We start from the raw sequence: 13223 nt of genomic DNA on the forward strand, positions 1-13223 counted from the left end.
CATTAGCCCCCCTGGAGGATTGCCCTAACAAAGTTTGTTCTGGAGCTGTAAAAAGAATCCAGTTTGCAATGCTTTGTGAAAGTATGCACAGAAGTTGCTGCATCGAGAATAATTATGGAGTCCACCCCTTTCCAGAAAGCCCTGGTAGAGTGGCCCCTGACACTACCTGGAAATGAATTATGTTCAGATTAGCAAAATGAAACATGAGACAACCATCTAGAAAAAAGGACAAACAGTGTCATAGCAGACAATTTCTAGACAGTTGTCTTAGGATATTTATTTTTGTTATTCTTGCCATAACAAGCCACTTCACGCAAGTTAGGACTAGAAGTTGAAGAGTTTTTGTAGTTTTAAGGAAACACACTGACTGTAACAAAGTATGAGAATTAACTGTCAAGGAACTCCATTAACTCAGAGCACGCAGATGACAAGAAGCCTATGAAGGAAGAAAGGGATAATATGAGATGAAACTATGTAACAGAATTTAGAAATTCTTCCTGCGCTTGGCCTCTCAGTCTTCCCCAAACCATTAAGTCCAAATCTGCTGACTCATTTCTCCCCCACTTCCTGGCATCAGAGGACAATGAGCATGGGAAGCAAGAGCTAGGGACTGATGAGTCAGAAGATTCTACGAGGTTTCTTGTTTCAAATTAATTTACTTGAGAACAGCTGCTTGGTGTTTTCTGCATCACCTCCCAAAGACATAGCTGTGTGTACAGCACTTAACATACTTAAATAGTTTTTTACTTATTTTGTTAATTTAAAATGTGTTAAATGAGGTAAAGCAATGATCCCCCCTAGATCACTTTCATGCTCAGTCCAAGGGAAATAAGAAGTATCAATCAACATCAATGCAACAGTTGTAAGGTAAGAGCAAGCATACGGAGACCAGTGGGTAGAGGGGATTGTGGTGGTAGTCGAGGCGGGTCAGCTAGAGGGCACCACCAAAATGGTCCATACTGGGCCCCACTATTGTTAATGCCAGCCCTGACTATCTCTTATATAGGCTATGCATAATAAACACACCAAAACAAAGCATTTACTGACATACATAGAAATACAGTTTTTACATAATTTAGTAAGAGTACAGGTATTTCATAACTATGACAAAAGCCATTCTGTTAATATGACCTGTTGTAAACAGGCATCTAAATGCTACTGTGCCCAATCATCATGACAACTCCTTGGAGATACTAATGAAACATTCAGTGCAATGCACATTGTACTGCATGTTCAGAAAAATGGACGGATGTGGCCTAGAAATTTCCCACAAGCAAACAGTTACGCCCACCACTAACAGTCAATACATGGCAGTCTCAAAAGCTTTGGGAAACTGAACATTTCAGACCTTTCACAATAACTAGCTTTTCTCTTTGTGTTACCTTCTAGGGAATGTACAAGATACCAGACCTCTTAGTCTCCAAAAAGTACAGTTTTGTACCTACCATAAATGTAGATGTTCGAGGATTCCCTTGCTGCAGTCCTGACAATTGGGTATAGTCCACCAGAGAGTCATGGCGCCTTAGACTGACGTCAGTACGTCAGGGTACTAATGCGCATGACCGACGTCATTTCCTCAGTCTTTTCTTGCCCCAGATGTCAGAAGACCCAAAAAGACAAGTCCCAAAAACAACCTGCACCAATAAACATGTACAATATATACAGTAATATATATACAAAAATATAAGCATGTAAACTCACCTACACAACCACCCTGAAACACAGAGGGAAGGAGGGAGGAACATCTACATTTATGGTAGGTACAAAACTGTACTATGTTCTTCGCCTTCCTTGCTGCAGTCCTGACAATTGGGTAGAATCCCAAAGCAGAGGTAAGGGAGGCTGGCAAATTATAAAGTAGCAGGAGCTGACAACATGCCTTGTAAAACAGCTGTGGCAAAACCAGCTCTAGTCTTAGAGTATATAGGCAGGTGATAATGCCTAGAGAAAGTATGCACTGAACTCCAAGTAGCTGCTTCCAGAATATCCTTAGTTGCCACCCCTTAGAAATGCTGTTGAAGTGGCAGTAGCCCTAGTGGAATGAGGCCTAATCCCAGCTGGAACCTCTTTGCCATGATGGGAATAACAAAATGCAATGCAAAAGCCAATCCACCTAGAAATAGTTTGTTTTGACACAGGCTTGCCCTGTGAACTCAAAGCAAAAGAAACAAGTAACTGCTGAGACTGCCTAAAATCTTTAGTCCTGCTCAGATAATAACGCAATTGCCTGTGTACATCTAAAGTGTGCAAAATCTTTCCTTTATTTTGAGGATCTGCAAAAACGTAGGCAAATGAATAGTTTGGTTTAAAGCCACACTAGAAACCACCTTAGGCATAAAGGAAGGATTAGTAAAATGATACCCTGTCCTTATGGAAAATCAAAAGGGCTCTACTGCCATAAGGGCCTGCAACTCAGACACCCTTCTTGCAGAAGTAATAGCCAACAGAAAAGCAGTCTTCCATGACAAATATTTCAATTCAGCAGTAGCTGCAGGCTCAAAAGGTTGTAGAGTAAGTTTTTCCAACACAAAATTGAGATCCCAAGCAGGAGTAGGAGCTCTACGCGGGGGTCTTATATTCTTTGCCCCTCTAAGAAACTGCTTGAACAAAGGATGAAACAAAGGTGGGTCACAATCATAGTGAGCTGAAATTGCTGCAGCATGAATCTTTATGGAAGAGAAGGACAAACCTTTGTCCAATAATTCAGTAAGATATTGAAGAGCCACACTCAAATTAGGCTCTGAAATCTCCAAATTCTTTGCTGTACTCCAAAATAAAAATCTCTTCCATTTTTTCATGACACTCTCCTAGTACTAGGCCTTCTAGCTTCCATAATCACATTTAAAACTTGTTGAGGAAGCTGAGACCTACCATGCTTCAACACAGAATATGCCAAGCTGTGAGATGAAGAGATTGAAGCTTGACATTGAGCAGATGACCGTCCTTCTGAGATAACAGATGAGGAATCAGAGGTAAAGGCCATGGAGGCTTCTTTACAAGACTCCTTAGAAGTGGGTACCAGTGTTGCCGAGGCCAATCTGGAGCTATCAAAATCATCCTTGGCCTGTCCTGTCTGACCTTTAGTAATACCTTTGGAAGAAGAGGTAGAGGTGGAAAGGCATAGACATGAAGGTTTTTCCAACTGAAAGACAGAGCATCCACTTTCCAAGCTGTGTGATGAAACCCCTTTGTGCAATACTTTGGCAGCTGGTGGTTTAGTGGAGAAGCGAACAGATCTATGTCTGGAGTTCCCCATGACACTGTCAATTTCTGAAATACAAGAAGATCCAGTTTTCCCCCCTGGGGATCCATGATTTTTCTGCTTAATGCATCTGCTAGGAGTTCTGTGCTCCTGGCAGAAACCTTGAAGAGTCAGTTGCAGGCTTAACGCAGTCTCCCATAAAATCATTGCTTGCCTGCATAGAGGATAAGAATGTGTTCCCCTTGCTTGTTGATGTACCACATGACAGTTGTGTTGTCTGTCAGAATCAACACCTGCCCTGGAAGAAGTAACTCCTTGAACGCCATCAATGCAAACTGGACTGCTAACATCTCCTTCATGTTGATATGTAGATGCTGTAGTCTGGCAGGCCACTTGTCTTGTATCCACTTTCCATTTAGATGAGCTCCCAAGCAGTGTCCGAGGCATCTGTCGTTAAAATCTGACTGGTCACAGAGAGTCCCTTGTTTAGGTGACATTCCTGAGCCCACCACAAGAATTCCTTTTGAAGGCAAGGTATTATTTGAATGACAGTGTCCAAATCTTGGCAGTGCTGTGTCCATACATTTTGAGATACCATTGCAGCTTCCTCATATGCAGTTTGGCATTGGGAAGCACCAGAATACAAGATGCCATGAACCCTAATGCTTGAAGGACTGTCCTTGCAGTCAGCACGACTGATGAGATAGTTGATGGAAGTAAAGTGACAGACTCTTTTGTTTGTCCGGGGTTTGCTGTATTCAGTCTCACACCCAGAAAGCACATGTCTTGAGAGGGTACTAGACTGGACTTTATTTCGCTCACAGAATACCCTAGGCATCTTAGCACTGCTATGACATATTCCAGATGCTGTAGAAGGTGTTCCTTTTCTTGAGCCAGAATCAGGCAGTCGCCCAAGTAAGGATAAATTTGAATGCCTTGAAGCCTGAAGTAAGCTATCACTGGAGCCAGAACCTTTGTGAATACTCTGTAGATAAGCCAAAGGGCAATGCAGAGAACTGATAATGAAAATCTCCAGTTCGATACTTTCTGCAACTTAGCCTTATGGGCACATGAAGGTAAGCTTCCTTGAGATCCAAAGTTACCATCCAGTGATCCTTGCCCAGCAGAGGTAACAGTTGCTGTAACGCCAACATCTTGAACTTGGGAATGTCCAGATAAGTGTTGAGGATAGATAAATCCAAAATTGGTCTCCACGTGTTCCCCTCTTTGGTACTAGGAACAGCCGAGAATAAAACCTTTCTGATACAGGGACTGGCTGAATAGCCCCTATCTGGAGTAACTGAGAAACTTGCTTGTGAGCCTCTTTTCTTTGTGGAGGAGGAACATCTGGCATGCCTTTGAAAGGGGCATTGTGTGGAAATAAAATCTGTACCCGTGATGAATGATATCCAGCACCCATCTGTCTTGAGTGATTAAATCCCAATTTTCTTTGAAAAGAGACAATCTTCCTCCCAAAGGAGCTGCCAGACGAGAATCCACTGGCAGCTGAAAAGGCAGGTCATTGGTTCTGCGACTGACCCCTGCCCTCACCAGAAGTCTGAGCAGGTGAACTGTCTGATCTAGGCCTAATTGAGCCCTACCACGCCTAGACCTACCCCTAGACTGGGAACCATAAGCAGGATATGTCCACCCCTTAGCAGGCCAATTTCTACTAAACGAGGCTGCACCTGCAAAATCTTTAACAGTCTGCATAGACTTAGCTTTGTCCTCCATTTTCTTTAAAACTGCTTCCACAGGCGGTCCAAACAACACATCAGACTGTAAAGGAGCATCCAAAATCCTGGTCTTAACATGCTCAGCTAAATTCTGATCCTTCAACCATGCATGTCTGCGAAGAACAGAACTAGTAGCAGCCACCCTCGAGGAGGCCTGAACAGCATCAAAACCACACTGCAAAGAATGCTTACCCACTTGTTCAGACACATGAACCAAATCCAGCAATTCTTTACACTCAATACCTTCCGCCAAAGCATCCACCTTAGATTTCAATTGTGAAAGGAGATAATTCTGATATTTCAGCATATGAAACTGACAATTCAACGCCTCATGGCTAGAGTGGAAGAAGTATATACTTTCTTACCCCACCTGTCCAAAGCCCTTGCCTCTTTATCAGAGGGTACAGGATTTTTAACCACAGAAGCTTTAACACCTTTAGGCCCCTGAGAAACAGTTTCTGGGTCCGCCCTGGGACTCTTAAACAAATACTTATGAGCTTCGGGCACCCTATAATACCTATCAGGCTTAACAGGAGCAGGAGGCAAGGAATCAGGGTTCAGAGAAGCCTCTGCAAAACATCCTCCACCACATTCAACACAGGAGGAATAGCTAAGGGCCTATGCTGGGGCAAAACAAGAATTCCCTAAGCCTTTTCTGGAGTCAGAGTAATCTTGGCCTTCCCATTTAAAGTGCTCCCTCATGGAGTGAAGAGTCTCTGAAAATGAAAAATCCTCAGGAGGAGAAGCTGAAGGAGTGGAATCATCCACATCAGAATCAGAATAAGTAGGAAACTCTTGCAAGTCTTCCACAGAAGACTCTGAAGCCTGTGAACACTGTTCAAAACTATCAAACTCCTGTTCCACCCTAGGCCTCTTATCAGGTGGGGCATAGAACCTCTAATCAGAGTAATCAAATCTTCTGCCATTTTAAGCATATGTTTCTTAGGCACAGAGCCCAAATGCTAGGAGAAGCCCCTACAGAAGCTGAACTTGGCCTTCCTCTAAAGAAGCTTTTGCAACAGAAGGAGAGGCCCTAACTACCTTGGGAAGAGAGGGAAGAACAGTTACCTGAGAAGCCCCCTCAGCCTGGCCTACCTCCTGAGAGGGCACATCCTGTAACAGTAAAGTATCTGCCTGAGACTCCATAGAGACTCCTGGCAAAACCTCTGGCTCCCCTGAGCCTTCTAAAGGACCGGCGTCCGGGACTGCGGTTCCTCACCCCTAGACTTCACTGTTTTGTCCTTGCGCTTCTTAGATGAAGCAGGCCGCCGGACATCCGGCGGCATATATAATAATTAAGTTCCCAAACACTAACCTAGCACAATCAAGCCTCCTCTTAATAGTGCGCTTGTTAAATCTAGCACAAGAGCGCAACCAACAACGCCGTGCTCAGGCCCTAAACAAGGTATACACAATGTATGATAATCCCTATGCGTATCTGCTTCCCACAAGAAATACAGTTATTCACTTTTTCTGACATCCGTTAAATACTGAGGCAAGAAAAACCAAAATGTTGCCAACTCTGTATCGGTCTGAAACTCGAAAATCTCAGAACGCCAACCTGCACAAATTGCTTCTGCATCGGACCATGCGCAAAAGACTGAGGAAATGACGCCGGTCATGATTATTAGTGACGCATTGACGCCAGCAGTCTAATGCATGACCGACGCCAGCCTTATACTCTGGTATTCTGTCAGGACTGCAGCAAGGGAAGACGAAGAACATCGAAAATACCATCTTTATCTTTAACATATAATTCACAACTTCTACTCTCCCCACTTGTTCCAACAGTTGCCCAACTTGTCCCTTCCCCTTCCCCCTCCTTTTTTATACTGTATACATGCATATATCTATTTACATTTATTCCTCTCTGGCACTGATTGCTATTATTACTGATTTTAACCATTGTCAATAATTGTTATATACTGCATTCCCCTGTCACTTGTTGTTTTCCATATCCTGAGCTGGACCTGAAATTGGCCATTGCTGACAAGTGTCCGAAGCCAGTAAGTAGGTAAAATTGCAAACAGCTTTGCAAAACAACACATTTGCCAATTTCACTCCCATTACAGAACAACAAAAAAAAAATCAAATTATTATTATTGCATGTTCCCAGTCAACAGTTACATTACAGAGGAACAAAATAAAAAAATCAAATTAATGTATGCACCCAGTAAAGCACTATTAATTCTACTAAAAAATAGGTAAACGACAACCCACAAGGCAAACGCTCGATTACTCACATATAATAAAAACGAAGCACAACAAATAAACTGGTAAAGGAGCGACCAAGGCAGCATAAATATAAAATAAAAATAATTTCTTGAAAACGTTTTATTGTATCCAAAAATGAGGTAAGCACTTTCGCATAAAATGCTTCTTCAGACCTTTAAAATACATAGTCACAGGCATATATATATATATATATATATATATATATATATATATATATATATATATATATATATATATAAAAGTCAATTCAAATCAACCAATCCCAAAGTTACATTAATCAACTCTATCATTCCCCTTAAACGCACAGTACATAACAAGACAAAGAGCTGACGTAAAATAAAAAAACAGTGCAAAAATCTGGGATGACAATTCAATAAACATACATCAGAAATATCACAACAGAATGCAATAGTCCAGGCTAGACCTACACTTATTTAGGAATCCTACGTTTTTTTAAAAAGGGCTTAATGGATGCTCGTTCATTCAACCCAGGACCTCTATCAGCTCTTAAAATAATCATCCAATTGGTTTCTCTGTATTCAGTGTTGTTCCGAATATCCCCCATTCTAATACTGGGTGTTATAATATCAATAACCCTGAACGTAAACTGATGTACTTCACCACACTCCATAACATGTTTTGAAAGGGCATTATGTTCTATGCCCTTCCGTATACTGTAAACATGTTCCCTTATTCTTTCTCGTAGTGACCGATTGGTCTTCCCTACGTAGAAGGATTTACAGGAGACACGCTGGGCTAGATATACCACATTAGTGGACCTACAATTCGCATTCACATTAAACGTAAATCTCCTATTCAAATCAGGATGGTCAAACATCTCGGATGTATTAATTAACTCGCAGAAGTTACAGCTGCCACATGGCAGCGTGACTCCCATTTTTACAAACTTACTATTCAATTCCCTATTGCTACATAGCAATCTCTTCAAATTCATCCTATTTCTAAAAAGAAATAAAGGATTAGGGCCAACGATACCACCAATCTCCGGGTCTACCTGTAGGATAGGCCAGTATTGCCTAAATAGGTCACAAAGTAACCTCTGATCTCGTGTAAAAAATAAAGGGACCTTCACCCATTCAATCTGAATACTGGAGGGGACTAATGATCCCACTAATTCCTCTGCCTTGGGGCCATAATATGGGGCTGCAAACAGCTTTGCAAAACAACACATTTGCCAATTTCACTCCCACTACAGAACAACAAAAAAAAATCAAATTATTATTATTGTATGTTCCCAGTCAAGTTACATTACAGAGGAACAAAATAAAAAAATCAAATTAATGCATGCACCCAGTAAAGTACTATTAATTCTACATTAACAAAAATGGCAAAAGCTTTACTACTTGCAAATATCTTTATTTATTCATTTGCATTTATTTTCTAGGGTAGTCAATCTGGGCAAACTGACTCTTTTCAGTGAAGGCTCCAAAGACATAAACTCTAGATAAAACATGTATGGTAATAGCACTGAGATAATGTAAATGGAATTGAAAATATAACACTTATACAGTATGGTAAATGGAATGTTTACAATAAAATATACTACACAGCAAATCAATTTAGTTTGCTCAGAAATAAAAAATGCAACTTATAGTAATAAAATTGAGTATTTCTAAACCAAAATAGACAGAAAGAGAAAGAACCAACAAAGATGAAGACCAATGACGATAAAATTACACACAAACATCACTGCATATGCATGAAACTCACTTCTGCAGCAAACACTCACTAAGTGCCTGGTTCCAGTGGTAACACTGTGCCTTTTACAAGAATATTAGGGATAAATGGTAAAAGCTCATATTCAAAAAAAATCACTAAAACACTTCAGGTAACTTAAAATAAGATGCCACCGAACAAGGTGCAAAGGATTCATAAAATAAAGTACAGTTGTGTAAAATCTTATCATAACGGTAGATGTCCTTGACTTCACTGCTGCAGTATTCTTAACATATGGGGATTCCCTGCCATGGAAGCCCGACGTCCTGCCAATCTACCAAAGATTCCTGTTGATTTAAAGGTACACCGAACATCACTCAAACACTCCTTGCGTACTGTAGAGCATAAAGGTCATGTTCGGGCCTACCATAGTCAGAACTGATTGCCCCAGAAGGAACACCAGTCAAAGGAACCCAAGAAGTTATCTGTACATCCAGGAAGGCAAAGGACTAGGGGGAAGGAGGGAGGGAGCGAATACTGCAGCAGAGAAGGCAAGGGCATCTACCATTATGGTAAGGTTTTACACAACTGTACTATGTCCATACATTCACTGCTGCAGTATTCTTAACGTATGGGAGAGTGCCAAAACTCAAGAGGAAATTAGGGAGGGAGAAGGAGCAGAAAAGTCGCATAAAAAGCCATGAAGAACAGCACTATCAAAACCAGCCCTAGCTCTAGTGATACCATTCATCTTGTAGTGCTTGATAAAGGTACACACAGAAGTCCAAGTAGCTGTTTCAAGAACAGGATTAGTATCTAAACTCTTGAAAAAGGCACCAGAAGAAGCCATAGCTCTAGTAGAATGAGCCTTGACAGAAGAGGGAACTGTCTTGCAATGAAAAGTGTAACACAAAGAAATAGCCTTAGAAATCCAAGAAGAAACAGTTTGCTTGGATACAGCAAGTCTGAAACATCTAGGATGAAAAGAAACAAATGATCAGATTTTCTAATAACCTTAGTCTTATCCAAATAAACCCTGAGTTGCTTATCTACATCCAAAGTATGCAACACTCTCTCACTGTCAGTTTGCAGACAGGGGAAAAAAGTAGGCAGATTAATAGACTGATTAAGTGATAGCTCATTAACCACCTCAGGCATAAAAGAAAGATTAGTTTGCAAGGACACTCTGTCCTCATGAAAGATCACAAAAGGAGGACAAGCCATACAGGCCTGTAACTCAGACACCTGTCTGGCAGAAGAAAGAGCTAACAAAAGAACAGTCTTACAGGAACAATGTTGCAAGGAAGCTGAAGCAGCAGGCTCAAAAGGAGCTTGAGTCAACTTCTCCAAAACAAAATTAAGATCCCTGGGAAGAGGAACAGGACGTATGGTCATGAGAAGCTCCTAGACAAAAAAAGACACATATTGTGGTGGCCTTTATGGGGAATCTGTCTCCCACACTGACATTTACCCTTCCTGGATAACATTACCCCAAGGACGACAAAACAAGACCAGAAAAAAACAAAAACCCTAATGGGGTATATTTATCTGCAACTGTAAAGAAGTCAGCAAACCGGCAAATGTAGCCACTGGAGAATGAAAATGCATTCAACTGGCAGAAAACGGACGCAGGTAAATAGACTGATGGTAAAAAGATATGTTTGGACTGGCAGCAAAGAAGTTCTGACTGTGGTAGGCCTGATCACCTTTACACCCTACGCTACACAAGGAGTGTTTGGATGATGTTCGGCATAACTTTAAAGCAACAGGAGTCTTTGGTAGACTGGCTGGATGTCGGGCTTCCACAGCAGAGAATCCCCATATGTTAAGAATACTGCAGCAGTGAATGCAAGGACATTCACATTTACTACACACCTGGCTGTGAAGTACAGTGTCTAGCCATAACGCTCTCAGGACATACTTTACAAATGTGAAGTCATACTAAGAAGGATTATGTAACAAATCCAAAAATAAACGTGCAAGGCACTAAGGGAATACTACCTCCCTTTGTAAACACATTGTAGTTTACAAAAGGCTTCAAGACTCCTTAAATGATCAGTTTCCTCAAATAAATCTGATAAATATTCAACAGCAAGCTGTAGTGTAGGATTAGGCACTGAACTAACAGTAGTTCTAGATTTACATTTAATGTTACAAACACTGTAAAAGGCCATGACTATGCTTAAAATTATCTGGGTTTAGTCAGCATCTCAGTTACTGAAAACAGGAATGGTATGAGCTGTGAAGGTTGGTGCAATCATCCCTTTAAGTCCAACTGAAAGGTAGGAGGCTACACAATGTGCAAGAATTCAAGAAGTGGTGAGTCCAGCCATGCAGTGCATACACCCCAGCTGAGTATCACTTACTCACAGTAACCAGGCACACACAAGACGACACCAGCCCTATACACCAAAATGGGAAGAGCAGTTAACAACAAAAAACTTTTAACTTCCATAAGATGTTAACTGCTGTCCCATACTTCCCTGTTTGACATCTTCTGAAGACTGTGAAGAAAATATTAGCCAATTAGGTACATGGGCAGATAGTCACATGGGGGGCAAAAAGAATTGTATAAAATACAAGAGAACTGTGTTTCAGTTAGCTACATATTTTACAGTCTGCAAGACCTTTCATTTTATGACTTGTACACCTGTTGTTTTACTTTTTCTTCCATAATTTCCAACTTGCTTCATGTGTGTCATCCTTTCCAGCCTCACTTTGGTATGTCCCAGAGAAAATGTCCCAACTCATATGTCCAGCCAGGGCAACATCATAAGGGGCACTTTAAATATAACAATTTCAAATCTGCCTGATTTTCAAGAGTAGTCCTACTTTGGCCTCAGAAATGCTTCCTTGGCACTAACAAAATATATGATTTTATAGTAAAACAATGATAATTACAATCAGTAAATAATGCACATTCACAGCTACAGTTTTTTTTATTCTTTAAGAATTAGCTTAGGGTTGACAGCTATGCTGTAAAGACCACATCTGCTTGATTTGTTTATTCCTACTAACAATATATTTCAAGATTATGAAGAAGATAGATGACAACCCTAAGACCTACTCACTGTATGATACTGAAACTCAATAGCAAAATGGGTACTTTACACAATATGCACTACCACCTTCCCTGGGGGAAAAAAACTACACAACTTTCACATTCTAAAAATAAGATTTTCTTCTCTAAACACTGTAGGAGCTAACAGTCCTTACTACTTCTTTAAACTGTACATATAAGACTGATATTTGCACCCCAACCCCCATCCCATCCCAAGATGTTTATGGAAAACATCTGGTCCCAATCTTCTGCTTCATGGAAACCAAAGTAACAATTTTTGTTACCACCAGAGGCTGAGGACAAACAGGGCATTATTTACACATTAAAGAAAATACTTACTCCAATACCACCGCAAGGCAGCTTCACAAACACTGATGTTAAAGAACCTGTGGAAACAAAGAGAGTCAGAAAAGCAGGCAAAGTGAGGTCAAACAGGGGTAACTAGTCAAATGCATAATTCTGCAATTTAACATAAAAACAATTTCAACATCTGATCTCTAATACAAAAAAAATGTAGGTAATTAGTCTCTTTTGCATTCCTATACATCTAATTTGGTTCAGAAAATCTAATCATGCTACAGAATAAAACTATGAAAAACTGCACTCTGCTGCACTTTATTCTGTAAATGCATATCTCCCAAAATAGATAATTAGATGACAAGTAACATTATATGTACAATGATTCATACTCTTAGAAAATATAAAATGTTCTTAACAGGGATGAAAATCACAGAAAACATAGTAAGAACCAATAAACATGACCAAACTTGCTATCACCTACTTGAACTCCAGTTCTATGTTTAGAGTCCCACCTGCATTGTTCTCAATCTTTATTCCATGTGCAAATTTACCCACTACATTTTCAGAACTACATCCATCAGCGATGTATTTTATGATTCCACCACTATTTCCCTGAAACAGGTCCTCATGGTATACCATTCATTCATCAACATTCCATTTTCTGAAAGATATTACTTTGTGGTACTATACCAAAGCTTTTTATTTTTCCCCCCAAATTTCCCTTTTATCAAGAGCATTTGTATAATTATATATATTTTATAGACATCTATGTATTTGTGTAAATATAAAACACATGGTTATGATGCTGATTAGTCCAGAATATACATACAACTACTGGAAAATGATCACTGGGTGAAGCTTGAGTGACTAAATGCAGCAAATTTGATTGTTGCAGCACAATCCATACCCTGACATGTTTCAATGCTCTTTAAATAGGTTACTCTGCTTTTGTTGTTAAATACAAGAATATGATTTTGTAGTTTTGCCATTTGTATCATTCATGTAGATAGAA

The 13223-nt window shown here is 40.2% G+C and overlaps 1 protein-coding gene across 6 annotated transcripts in view; it reads right to left on the reverse strand.

The window, feature by feature from the left end:
- The window catches only part of HDAC4 (histone deacetylase 4), a 3124471-nt gene that overhangs the window by 816597 nt on the left and 2294651 nt on the right, over positions 1-13223 (reverse strand). For all 6 annotated transcript variants that reach the window (XM_044075061.1, XM_044075057.1, XM_044075060.1 and 3 more), the window contains one exon: positions 12251-12297. In XM_044075061.1, the coding sequence (XP_043930996.1) occupies positions 12251-12297 (47 nt within the window). The remainder of the gene's footprint in view (positions 1-12250; positions 12298-13223) is intronic.

This window comes from Protopterus annectens, chromosome 6.part0 (assembly GCF_019279795.1).
Source record: "Protopterus annectens isolate FY-2018-M chromosome 6.part0, PAN1.0, whole genome shotgun sequence".
NCBI lineage: Eukaryota > Metazoa > Chordata > Ceratodontiformes > Protopteridae > Protopterus > Protopterus annectens.